General features: G+C 35.0%; 1 protein-coding gene across 1 annotated transcript; it reads left to right on the forward strand.

Annotated features, from left to right (window-relative positions):
* Positions 1–2,514: 2,514 nt before the first annotated feature.
* LOC141248766 (uncharacterized) lies at positions 2,515–11,688 on the forward strand. The gene is given in 33 exon segments (XM_073669442.1): positions 2,515–2,613; positions 3,692–3,808; positions 4,141–4,233; positions 4,342–4,413; positions 4,694–4,801; positions 4,889–4,971; positions 5,201–5,339; positions 5,434–5,502; positions 5,589–5,666; positions 6,035–6,097; positions 6,172–6,216; positions 6,333–6,440; positions 6,527–6,625; positions 6,824–7,027; positions 7,285–7,344; positions 7,436–7,546; positions 8,090–8,187; positions 8,397–8,505; positions 8,639–8,704; positions 8,810–8,908; positions 8,993–9,073; positions 9,157–9,246; positions 9,429–9,514; positions 9,610–9,690; positions 9,791–9,973; positions 10,068–10,134; positions 10,518–10,628; positions 10,748–10,856; positions 10,948–11,078; positions 11,167–11,304; positions 11,373–11,415; positions 11,418–11,476; positions 11,566–11,688. Coding segments are annotated over 33 exon segments (3,222 nt in total).
* The last annotated feature ends 2,122 nt before the right edge of the window (positions 11,689–13,810 follow it).

Below are 13,810 nucleotides of genomic sequence, written 5' to 3' on the forward strand. Positions count from 1 at the left end.
GGGGGTAGACGTGAACGCCATGGACTCTTGAATGAGTATTTCCTCCATTGAGACGTTGATCGGAGATGCATGCATGATAAAGCTAAGAGGATCAGAAATATCTTGAGAGATTTGATGCATGGTAGTTTCAAGATGGGTATTTTCATGAATAGGGGGAAATGCAGAAGGAAGGATAACGTCTTCCATTGCCTCTGATGGGAGTTGGGAAATATTGTGGTAAGATGAGATGGGGTTAGGGAACGAGTCTGTAAACATCATGTAAGGTGTCGTTATCGAGTAAAGAGAACCATACTGGGAATTGGTGGAGTGTTGGATCGAGTGCATGTTTGTACCATGTGGAAAATCTACAAGGGCATGAGAGTATGAGGTGTTTTTATCCATGGTTTGGAGGAGGTGATAATAAGAAATCACCGAGCCATGAATATTTAAAGGCTGAGAGGTAAAGTTAAGGGGTAGTTTGGGGAGATTAGAATGAATATACAATTTGAAACGACAGATCTTAGGTGGCTTGATAGGGTTATTTCTAGTAACCACGTCTGTGCATAAGCTAGAGTAAAAACTTAGGATTTGAGAGGTAAAAAGGGTATTATGGGAAGAATAAAAGAATTTGCAACATTGTAGAATGCATGCAGAATTACGGCTGAAGTGGGAAGTGTAAGTAATGATTGTAAAGTAAAAATTTAACCGCATGTGGTACATGCAAAAATAAAAAAAATAATGATCGAAATATATAAGTAAGAGTGATATGAAATCTAATATTAATACTAGTAAAATAGTCGGATCCATGACAGAGAGTATTGAGATTAAAACCCAGATTGAGAATCTGAGATTTATAAGAATTAATGTTGATGGGTTTGAAATTATGCATTTGATTATTAGAGATATTGAATATGCATGTAAAATAAATGCAAATGATTAATAGAGCACACATACCATCTCGGAGTAGATTTATGTTGTTTAATGAGGTAAGAAGCTGATTATGATTGTTATGCAGATAAATGGAAATAGCTTCAGTAATAATGAATGAGCTTAAGGTAGGATTGAGGATATTATGAGAGATTGTAACAATGTAACTAATGACTATCTGATGAATGATATGATGATGATTATTATCAGAGTAAAAATCAGGATTGAAAATTATATTGTAACAATTAAATGTGTAGACATACCTTGAATGAACCCTGTGACAGTCAGAGTCAGGAGTCTTGATTCTGACATCAAAGAAGCCCATGGACCATCCAACACAGATCCTAGACTCATCTACAAGTAAGAAACAAGTACCAGTTGCAGAGTTAATCAAGCACTTTGAGAAAAACTTAAAATGACTTGGGTTGATGTTGGATAACTTGGATGTAGAGTTGGAGATTAAGGTTCTAATTTGTAAATGTAGCTGAGAATTTTGGAAACAGAGGAGATGAACACATATAAAGCCATCGCTCCCAAAATTGGGTAATCTAGAAATTAATTTGGGGCTTTGGTGTATAACATCCAGAGAATCATGCGTTAAGAATTTATAAGGAAAATCAACCTTGTTCTCGAAGATTATGAACCAAAATTGGAAGGAATAAGGCAATTTTCACAAACCCTAGGATCGATGTTGCGAGTACAATTGGGGGTTTTAGTGATAGAGCAAATTAACCAGAAATTGATAAGGCATAAGTAGAGTCTAGACTTGGATTGATGATGATTTTGGGATGGATTCTGATTAAAAGTTAAAGCATTCAAATTGATGTGAAATGAATAATAGATTCAATCGGATTTGGTATGAGAAGGGTTTCGAATGAAACCAGGTAATTGAGATACATTTAAATCTGATTTGAGGTAAGAGAAGAAGGAATTGAAAACATACCTTGGATAAATCCGATTATAGGTTATGAAGCTTACAAGATTTCAAAGTGAGCGGATAAGAAAGGCATGAGAAAGAGGATGGAGAAGGGGGGAGGCTTCTTGCGCTCGAAGACGCTCGAAGTTGCTAGAGAGAAGAGAGAGATTCTCTCTCTAGCGTCCGTAGTATGTTTACTATACTTGAAATTTTTCTCGTGGAGCTTAAATCTTAATTAACGCGCAATACTTAGAGAATAAATAATATAATAAATAGTAATTTTTAGGGTTCTAAAATTAAAAAACATATAATGAATGTCGTATTAACGCGACGGGAACGTGATTAGTTCGCGGGACGCGTCATTTCATAATAATAAAATAAATTTCAAAATTCAAAAGTTACAAAAACCCTTTCAGCTATCTCGAACTCTGCTTTAGTTTGAAGCTATCTTTTTTTTTTTTTTACTTTTTTTTCTCTTTATATTTATACATATTTGTAATTCGTGTCTCGTCTCTCTTCCCTTCGCAATCTTCTAGCCCGCTTAATCAGCCGAGAAATCTAGGTTTTTTTTCTCGCTTCTCGTGGTTGCTCCGTACATTGTAGGGTTTTTGCGTCCCTTGGCTGTATCCTTTCTTCCACATTTCTCTTAGCTCCAGGACTTTTTCTATACGCGTTCTGCTCTTCGATCAGTTATGGCGGCCGATAGGCTCAGAGATTTGAGCCAGCCTATTGATGTGGCGCTTCTGGACGCCACTGTTGCTGCTTTTTATGGCACCGGATCTAGAGAAGAGGTAATTACTACCTGGTTTCTCTGTGTTTGAGTTCTATTTGTTCTCTGCTGTGTTGAAGTGAATGTTTTCTAGTTTTTTAATGTGAAACATCTTTGATGAGCTCAGTTCCACCATTGCTTTGTCAATTTTAACTTCTGAACTGTGATTGCTTTGTCAAGTATGTTGTTAGAGATGGCGAGCCAACTTGACTGTTCACCAAGGCCTTTAGGGTTTTATTTTCCGCTGTTTTAGTTTGAGTTTATTTAGGATGGGGGGCGCGTTTGATTGGCTTGTCTTTTCGGGTAACTTCGGTTAGTTTCTGCTTCATCTAAGTTTTAGTGGAATGGTGTGATTTGTGGTATCACTACTTGGTGCCACACTACATTTTGGTACGGTTAGGGGCTTGCTGTGGAACTGGATTGTTGGACTTGTTTAGTAGGGAGCTTTTTGTTTTGGTCCGTATGCTGTATCGAAGAGGATACTGAGTTACAATTGTACTTTCGGAATGAAGATGAATTGTGACCATGAACAAATGCCTAATGTGGTTTTACTGTCTATTGGTATTTTGCATGAGATGATACCGTATGTCCAGAATCTCTCTACTGTATGCCATATTTTGTTTTAGGCAGCTTGCACTGAACTTATTATCCCTAATTCATCTTCGTCATCTTCTTGTTGTATTACACGAGAACACAATTTTAACTGAAGGAAGTATTACATTTATTTTGGGAAGGGATATGAATAAATGGAGTGATTCTCATTTATGATTGAAACTGTAAGAATGTTAGATTGAATGTGGATTGTAATAGAATACTATATAATTTGTTCATTAGAATCTGATAACGGGGATCTTTTAGGAAGTTTCTTGTAAATTATCTCAAAGCTAAATATCTGAATAAGCACTGAGCCGGATTAGTTGTTTTTCAGGTCGTGCAAACTGAGTTTCATGATAGACCAGTAATCCTCTATTTGTTGAACTTCATTCTTCTTTATTGCACTTGATGTTAGTGTTTTGCATATTATATCTTTAAAGTAATGATGATCAAGTCAAATGCTGGTAGTGAGTGCTTACAATGTGTTTTCTGTGCTAATGATGCAGAGGTCAGCAGCAGATCAGATATTAAGGGACTTGCAAACAAATCCTGACATGTGGCTTCAAGTAGTGCACATTTTACAGAATACACAGAACCTTAACACAAAATTTTTCGCATTGCAGGTCAGTAATGTAGCAGTTGATGTCTTTTTGATATGTTGATATTGTAGAAAATCTGTGTGATGAATCTATGGTGCAGCAACATGCATAATGGGACAATGACTTAATGAAATTATTCCCAATCAAATAACTATAAAAATCACTTCCTGTGTCATGTTACACAATTCATTAACGAGTTCGGTGAAAAAGCTAATTAAATTATGGTGCTGAGGAGTGTATGTGTGTATGCGGGATAACAGAATTTTGTCAGACTGACCTGTTCCCAATATTCTTGTGATTCAGTTGTACTCTTAAGAAACTTGATCTTTTATTTCCTGTAATGTCTTTACTGATAGGTTTTGGAAGGTGTCATTAAGTATCGGTGGAATGCTCTGCCTATTGCCCAAAGGGACGGAATGAGAAATTATATATCTGATGTGATTGTACAGGTTTGTAATGCTATTTTTTCTATAGTTTGCGGGCTTATTTTTTGTTTTGTTTATTTCTATTAATATTTTCTAAGCTTAAATACTCTTCATGTGGTAATCTTTGCATAGCTTTCAAGGAACGAGGCTTCTTTCAGAAAGGAAAGGCTTTACGTCAACAAACTAAATGTTATACTAGTCCAGGTAGCCATTTCTTTTGTATGTATTTGTAATATCTAGTAGAGGTATTTCTTCTTTCAGAATGTGTAGCACTTGACTAGTGATGATATGAATATATAAATGCTTCTAGTATTAAAGACTCACTTGACAAGCAGTTGTCTCAAGTAAATTTTCTTTTTCTGTTTATGTTTATGAAAATTCATTGTTATGGTAGTAAGGCACTAAGGTCGCATGCACTAGGTGTTGATTTACATATGTTTTATTGAGAGTCGCTCATACTTCTGTATATTTTTGAACTCGCTAGATCTTGAAGCATGACTGGCCAGCTAAATGGCAGAGTTTTATCCCTGACCTAGTTGCTGCTGCCAAAACAAGTGAAACCATTTGTGAGAATTGCATGGTCATATTGAAAGTATATCTCATGCCCCTTCTTCTTCTAATATCGATTTCTTTGTGATTTTTTTTTGTAATTTGGCCAATTCTCACTTCTACTATGCAGCTACTAAGTGAAGAGGTTTTTGATTTTTCAAGAGGAGAAATGACTCAGCAAAAGATCAAAGAGCTTAAACAGTCGCTAAATAGGTAATCCAGACTTAAGTTTGCTAAATATCCCTTGTGAATTGCGATGCACCATCTTGTTCATTAGATTCTCACATGCACCTTTGTTTATGAACAGAACAGTTGAAATTATTTTTAATTTCCTATTCAAAGCTTATATTATGAGTTTCCTAGTCTTTCTGTTTCCCAATGGAGAGAGATGTAAATGATTACTGTGTAATATCCAAATTGGTCCTTTTTGCTATCTTTGCAGTGAGTTTCAACTCATTCACGAGTTATGCCTCTATGTACTATCAGCATCTCAGCGTGCTGAATTAATTCGAGCTACTTTGGCCACCTTGCATGCTTTCCTTTCATGGATACCTGTGGGCTATATATTTGAATCACCACTGGTCAGTGCACTCTATCATTTTTACTTTAAATACATTGTATTTGCTCATAGATGGTTTATTTACAATCAAGACTTGTTGCCGGATTTGTTTGCAGTTGGAGATTCTTTTGAAGTTCTTTCCTGCACCTGCATACAGGAATCTGACCCTTCAATGCTTAACCGAGGTATCTCCTGTTCCATAGGGTGCTCTGTTCTTTCTTAGGCTTCCCTTGGAGCTTAGTAAACTTATTCCGTTGTACACTCTCTACAGGTTGCATCTTTGACTATTGGCGATTTCTACAATGCCCAGTATGCTAAGATGTATTCCATATTCATGACTCAGTTACAGGTAAATATTATATGCTTCTTTGATTTCCTAATGTTCAGCAGACTAGTTGTCTAATTCCAGTCAGGCATTTCCTTTAAATAGATAGGACTATTCCTTGTGTTCATCATTTGAAATGTTATCAAGAATATAAGAAAAATGTTGAAGGTTTCTTCAGCGAACTACTGTGCTTTGAGATTCTTATTACATACTAGCTGGTGGAGATTCTTATCTTAAGTGGATCCTGTTAGAATATATATACTATCTGTCTTGTAAGACCTATATATAATTGGGGCATCTGTTTTTTGTCTCTTACCATTGAGCTCCCTTCCGATATTTATGTTTACTCTTAGTTTTTCTTCTCACTGTATTATTGTTACTCTGTAATGCAGACTATCCTTCCAGGAAATACAAACATACCTGATGCTTATACAAATGGATCATCAGATGAACAGGTAAGTACTTCTAGTTTTACAGTGTTTGGTTGTAGCTGTAATTTTTTACTTAAATCGTACTCTCTTCCTTGCAGGCTTTTATCCAGAACCTGGCATTATTTTTTACTGCTTTTTTCAAGGTGAATAATTCTGCTTGCAGAATAGTTGCTATTTTTTTTATCTATATTTCTAATCATGTATGACTTTTGGTTTTCTGCATATTTGCCTTAATACAAACTCCTATTTCTACATGCAGAACCACATCAGGATTCTGGAGTCAAGTCAAGAAAATGTAGCTGCTCTGTTGATGGGTCTTGAGTATCTAATTAACATCTCATATGTGGATGACACTGAGGTTTTCAAGGTTAAGCCGCACATTCACTTGTATTTCATTATTCAGTTTTGGTTTCTTTTGGATCTCTATGGTGTTTAGCTTCTCTTCATCAACAGGTTTGCTTGGACTACTGGAACGCTCTGGTCTTGGAACTGTTTGAGGCTCATCAAAATGTTGACAACCCGGCTATGACTGCAAACTTGATTGGACTGCAGGTTTGTATTGTCTTTTTTTGCCCATGTATGTTCTTGAAGCTTTCATTTGGATTCTATCGGTTTGGGTTTAAGGGGAAGCCCAGGTTTTCTTATTATGCTGTTTTGTTGTATGTGGGCTGGAGATTTAACTAATCTGATTTATTTCATTTCCTTTTTACACATGTTTGATGTTTCTTTCCTATTTATCTGTATTGGCAGACACCTTTTCTCCCTGAAATGGTTGATGGCATGGGAACACAGCTGCTGCAACGAAGGCAACTGTTCGCTACTACTATGTCTAAGTTGCGTCTGCTAATGATTTGCCGAATGGCAAAGCCAGAGGAGGTTTTGATTGTTGAAGATGAAAATGGGAATATTGTCCGTGAGACAATGAAGGATAATGATGTTCTAGTGCAATATAAGGTAATGACTTTCTGCTGCTATGTACATGATGATTAAGTTTTGCTCTGAATTTGTTTACCATGGTAATTCTTGTTCTTGTACAATGTGTTGTAAGAAATACTAGATAGGTAGTGTTGGCTGGGCGACTATTGTATTACTATCTCATAGTTTGTTGTACAAACTTTTGCCTGTTTATAAGCAGAGAGGAATTGAAGAGCACTATATATAACCAGTTTTAGTTGAAATCATCTTGGTGCCTAATAGAAATTCTGTTGCAGATTATGAGGGAAACACTCATCTATTTAACACATCTGGACCATGATGACACTGAAAAGCAGGTAGAGTTTCTGACCTGCACAACAGATGTAAAAAAAGTTTTCCTGTTAGCTGTAATTGCTATGTTATGATGTGTTCTCCCTTATACAACAGATGTTGAGAAAGTTAAGCAAGCAGCTAAATGGTGAGGATTGGTCATGGAATAACTTGAATACATTGTGCTGGGCAATAGGATCTATATCTGGATCAATGCTGGAGGAGCAGGTACTTGTTTCCGACTTTATATAGTTCAAGTGAATATTGGTTTTTGTGACATGTATATAATTCATCTTGAGTGACTGCATGTCCTAGTTTGATTTTTTTAAAGTTTTTTTTTCATGCTTCCTCTTGTTTTACTGATAACCTGCTTCCAGTAAAGTTGCTAGTTGTGTATGCTAATAAGTTGCTTGCACTGTGTCGTAGAGCTCAGATTATGCACCTCATTAATGTGCATTTGGTAATGTTTTAGAATTGTGTATGCTAATAAAAGTGGACTATCTACAATCCTATATGAAGATCTTGTGATTATGAGTTGATCCTTGTGTCTTTATTATATATGAAGAAGTTGCTAGTTGTAGCATGTATCTAATATCTCTCAGTGCTTTGTTTTATATAGGCATTCTGACATGAATTGATTTTATGTCATTATTTTTTGTCGTCATTGATTCCTTGTCTGGTAATATTTATTAGAATGGAATAAAGTAACTCTTAATGATTATGTGCTTTGTGTCTGATGTTTTCTTTTTTTTTGTTATGATGATTGTGCAGGAAAATAGGTTTCTGGTGATGGTTATACGTGACTTGCTGAACTTATGTGAAATCACAAAAGGGAAAGATAACAAGGCTGTGATTGCGAGTAATATCATGTAAGCTTTCATAGTGTTTGGAAAGATAATTATTTGGTGGTGTCTCATTTGACCCTGTTAAGTATTATTCTCTATAGATGTACTACATATCCTCTGAGATAGCGACAATCTTTAAATTGTATTTCATTTACTTGTTAGTGTATATGTGAACATCTTTTCATGAACGCTGTTTTGCCTAGTCTACTATTTTATATTTTCCCTGTTTACAGGTATGTTGTCGGGCAGTATCCAAGATTCTTGAGAGCTCATTGGAAGTTCCTAAAAACTGTTGTCAACAAGTTGTTCGAGTTCATGCATGAATCACATCCAGGAGTTCAGGTTTTGTTTCTTTTCGAATCCAGTTTTTTCTTGTTACTCTGGGATATTGTAACTGATTATATTAATCTTTTTCTACCTGGAAAGGGAAGTATTTTCCACATGTCTGATCTAATTATTTTATTGCTTTTTGCAGGATATGGCATGTGATACGTTCCTGAAAATTGTTCAAAAATGCAAGCGTAAATTTGTGATTGTGCAGGTAATAGTTAGACTTTGTTCTAGGTGATGAGAACTTGTGATTCTTGTTTATATTCTCCATCTTTGTTTTTCTCTGTTTGATCTAATTGCTGATTTGTGTGAACAGGTTGGAGAAAATGAGCCATTTGTATCTGAACTTTTAACTGGTCTTCCAACAACGGTCGTGGATCTTGAATCGCATCAAATTCATTCATTTTATGAATCTGTATGCCCTCTGTTTCTAATAAAAACCGCAATGGGTTACTTGAGTAAAAGCTTATGTTCTTACTAATTTGATTCTTCATTTCAGGTTGGTCATATGATTTATGCGGAGCCTGACCCTCTAAAGAGAGATGATTATCTGAGGAGATTGATGGAGATACCTAATCAGGTGCTTTATCATCATAATAACATAATCACTTGGTTGTAATGTAATACGCAGTTGCTTTACATGTGCACCCCTTGGTTTTACAGAGATGGGCAGAAATAATTGGGCAAGCACGTCAAAGCGTGGATGTTCTGCAGAACCCAGATGTTATCAAGGCTGTACTTAATATAATGCAGGTATATGACTTGTCTATTACATACTAATGATTGAGAAATAGCTTTTTCTAGTTGCTGGCTGTAAAATTCTAGGCTCAAATTACGTATGCTGTCTATTATTGAATTATTTAAACTGTGCCTGTTTATGAAAGATCCATGACTTGGGGGTGCTTTAATTTGTATGTAATATTGCCTCTTCGCAGACCAACACAAGTGCTGCAACTTCACTGGGAACATACTTCTTTCCGCAAATCCAGTTGATTTTTCTGGACATATTGAATGTCTACAAGTAATAAACTTCTATATGATTTAATACCAAGTTTTTTTTGCTATTCTGAATATTTTCACATTCTATGTATCTAATACATACTTTTTATCCAACAGAATGTACAGTGAACTCATATCAAGTAATATTGCTCAAGGGGGCCCTTATGCTTCAAAGACTTCATTTGTTAAGCTTTTGCGGTATGGTTCCTCCTCACTTGCGAATTTGTTGGCAGTTGTTTTTTGTTTTGGTTTAACAGTCAATTATTCGTTCATTGTTTTTTTTTTTATCTTGTTACAGATCAGTGAAAAGAGAGACACTTAAGCTTGTTGACACATTTCTAGAAAAGGCTGAAGACCAACCCCATATAGGAACACAGTTCATCCCTCCAATGATGGACCCCGTGCTTGGTGACTATGCTAGAAATGTTCCTGATGCTAGAGAATCAGAAGTGCTATCACTTTTTGCAACTATAATAAACAAGTAATATATGTTCCTAATCTCTACTAATTTTCGTCTCTGCTGTAAAATTTGGTGTTATTTGTGTAAATGTTTTTTTCCCCTGACCTTTCTATAGATACAAAGTTGCAATGATCGAAGATGTGCCTCGTATTTTTGAGGCTGTGTTCCAGTGCACATTAGAGGTGAATTATAAACTCTTCATCTACACTAATTTTTTAAGGTTGCATTGGAGATTATTTTTGGATTAATCGATTGGCTGTAATTCAAAAACATGTGAAAATATTGCATTATTATTGGATTGTGACAGAGACCACTTAGGGAGATTCTCCAATTCCTAATAGAACTTCAATAAATCAACACCAACTGGATAGTGGAGAAAATGGGGCCAACTCCTAGTAACTAGCTAAAGGGGAAATTACTGAAACTAAGCTATTGAACTAAACAAATACTAAAACTGGCTAAATAAGAAATCAGTTAGCATCTGCATGGTTTTTTCTTGGGTAGTTTTTTCCTGCATATGAACTCCAATTTTATTATCTCACGAATCTTTTCTTTTATTGGGCAGATGATTACAAAGAACTTTGAAGATTACCCTGAGCACCGGCTGAAATTCTTCTCTCTCCTACGAGCCATAGCTACTCACTGTTTTCCAGCTTTGATTCGTTTGTCCCCTCAGGTTAGAATTTGGAACTTAATATGCCCTAATGTGGTGCACTATATTTTCCAGCTTTTTTATTTTTTATTACTATCATTTGAACGATCTAATTTTTATAATGAATTGGCTTCTTGTTGCAGCAACTGAAACTTGTCATGGACTCCATCATCTGGGCTTTCCGTCATACAGAAAGGAATATTGCTGAAACTGGGTTGAATCTTCTGCTAGAAATGCTGAAGAAACTTTCAGGTACTACGTACACAATTGGCCTTTGTTAAATAGTGTGGAGGTTTATTTATGTTTGCCTTAAATGAGCTGTTGACTATTGGCCAGGTTTCAGAGTTCTGCAACCAGTTCTATAGGACATACTTCATGACCATTGAGCAGGAAATCTTTGCTGTATTGACTGATACGTTCCACAAACCTGGTTTCAAGTTGCACGTTTTGGTGTTGCAGCATTTGTTTTGCCTGGTAATATAGATCTTGATTTTATTTTTTCTACCGCAAAAAATAGATCCTATTATTTTCCAATTATCATCCTGTACTCGTATTTTTTCAGGTACAATCTGGTGCATTAACAGAGCCTCTATGGGATGCAGCTACTGCTTCATATCAGTATCCGAATAATGATGTATTTGTTCGTGAAAGTACGATAAAACTGCTTAGCTCATCATTTCCCAATATGACAACTGCTGAGGTATAAAGTGATTTGATTCTGAAAAAGGGTAGCCTGTTCTCTAAATATCTCACACCAACCTTTTTCAGGTGACGCTATTTGTGAATGGACTCTTTGAATCAACAAATAACCTTGCTCTTTCAAAAATCACATAAGGGATTTCTTGGTCCAGTCGAAAGAATTCTCAGCCCAGGTACTATCTCCATATATGCAACAATTTTGTATGAAACACTGCAATGATTTGTTGGATGTCTTACTATTTGTTGGTAATAAACACTACAGGACAACAAGGACTTATATGCAGAAGAAGCGGCCCTTCAGCTACAAAGGGACCGCGAGTTGAAACTACGAGTTCCAGGTCTTATTGCTCCGAGTGAGATTCAAGATGAAATGGTAGATTCCTAAGTCATTTTGGTTGGAATAATTTAATCTTGGGTGCCACCTGGTGGCAACAACTAATCCTATGTTGAAGGTGGTGGTGTATGTAATTGCATATGCAATGGTTTTGTTGCCTGGGTTTGTTATACGAGTGAGGGCAGTAGCTTACATTACAATTTGTAAGGGTGTCTTGAATCCAGTTTTTTTATTGTGTTCATATCATCAAATTGTAGAGACTAGACGTGGAAACTGTTGATATCTGGCTTTTTGTCAGTTTAGTGTTTCATCTATCACCTGTTTGTCGTGCTTCCTAGTTTTGTCATTGTTTCTTTTGGACTTCAAATATATCTTAATGGATTTGTGCTTGGTGGTGAGTAACTAGCAGTTTAACCTTCTTTAGTGCAATTAATTTTTGGTTTTGAATGAGGGTATGAAATATTTTTTAGGCTTTTTTTGACATGTTTTATTGGTCTATGAAGCACGGAAACCTCTAGGACCCCTGCGTTTCTGTTTCGGAAACGGAAACTCAACATTTTTTATGATTTAAAAAAAAAAACTAAACCTCTTAACTGTATAATTCTTTCATCGCTGCACTTCCTTGTTAGAATATTGTTCTTGTTTTTACTTCTTTATTATTGTCTTTTTGAGTTATAAAATATTAGAAATGTTTTGCACTAGCTTATATTCACTAAATGAATATAATATTGCACCTTATTAATGCTAAAATAATAAGTAGATCAAGAGCTTTAAAATAATATATAATATATATGGGCGTTTTCCCCACCGTTTCCATTTTACTATTTTTTTGAAAATGCCACTTCCCCGTTTCTGTTTCCGTGCAACATATCTGTGATAATTTGATAAGTACTTTGTTGAATTTGGCTTGTTTGTATCTCATAATCATGTTACTGGATATCTGATTTTGGTATTAATACGAGTCATCCAGGCTTTGGTGGCATTAATATGAATTGTATGAGCATTGCACCATAAACAGATCAAAGTATTAGAACAGTTAACAAAATGACAGTACGTGGTACGTGCACATAAGGACTGGGAAAGAAAAATTTCAATCTGTTCAGTTTTTGAAAAAATTTACCAATATATTTGGCGTGTCAAAGAATTTACTAAAATGTTCACTATTGGAGTAAAGACGTCGTTTGAAACGGCGTCTCATATGAGGGGGCAGAATTATGTGTATGAGACGCCCTTTGGAACGACGTTTCATAAGTCATACACATATTTTAAAAAATAATTTTATGTGAAACGGTGTCTCATATAAAAAAAAGTTTTGAACTATAAAAAATCTTATGTGACATTCGACTGTATGTGGTGATTGTACCTCGTTTGTGGTAATTAAATACAATTTTATGTTGCATCCGACTGTATATGGTAATTAATTTTTTTTGTGGCATCCAACTATATAAGTTAATTAAATATAGAAAAAATGAAAATCTTATGTGACATACGACTGTATACGGTAATTGTACCTCGTCAAACACACAATCATCATAATCTTACATTTATATTTATATTTATATGATATATAATAATTTTTCTAAATTAATACTAAATAAATATATTATAGTAATTTAGATATTTACCAGTATAATCGTTATAATTTATTTTTAAATATTATATTAAATGAAATTCAAAACATATAGACATGTATATAATAAAAAAACAAAATTATATCTAAAATATTTGATTTAAAATAATTGTTTTTTTAAACTCGAACGGCGTCTCACATTAATTTTTTTAAAAAATATATTCGTATGTGAGATATTATTCTTTTTAAAAAAAATGTATGTGTATGAGACGCCGTTTGGAACGGCATCTCATACACATAGTTCCGGTCCCCCATATGAGATGTCGTTTCAAACGGCGTCTCTACTCCAAATCATATGAAAAACGATCGTTTTGGTAAATTTTTTGGTAGAGTAAATATACCGGTAATTTTGTTTTTCAAAAAGTGAATAGATTGAAAAAAAATTGCCGGGAAAGAAGTAACTATAAGTCAAAAGGCCTATTTGTCTAAGGCTAATCATAGTGGCCTTTCAGACTATAATGGCCTTTTGTGGAGACTTTTCTGCTATTTTTTCGTACAAATGTCAAAGTCTAGCACATATATTTTCCTTGAATGTAAATCATA

The sequence above is a fragment of the Phyllobates terribilis genome, unplaced genomic scaffold (genome assembly GCF_046119375.1).
Source record: "Phyllobates terribilis strain yellow unplaced genomic scaffold, ASM4611937v1 Scaffold_4053__1_contigs__length_65767, whole genome shotgun sequence".
Classification (NCBI taxonomy): Eukaryota; Metazoa; Chordata; class Amphibia; order Anura; family Dendrobatidae; genus Phyllobates; species Phyllobates terribilis.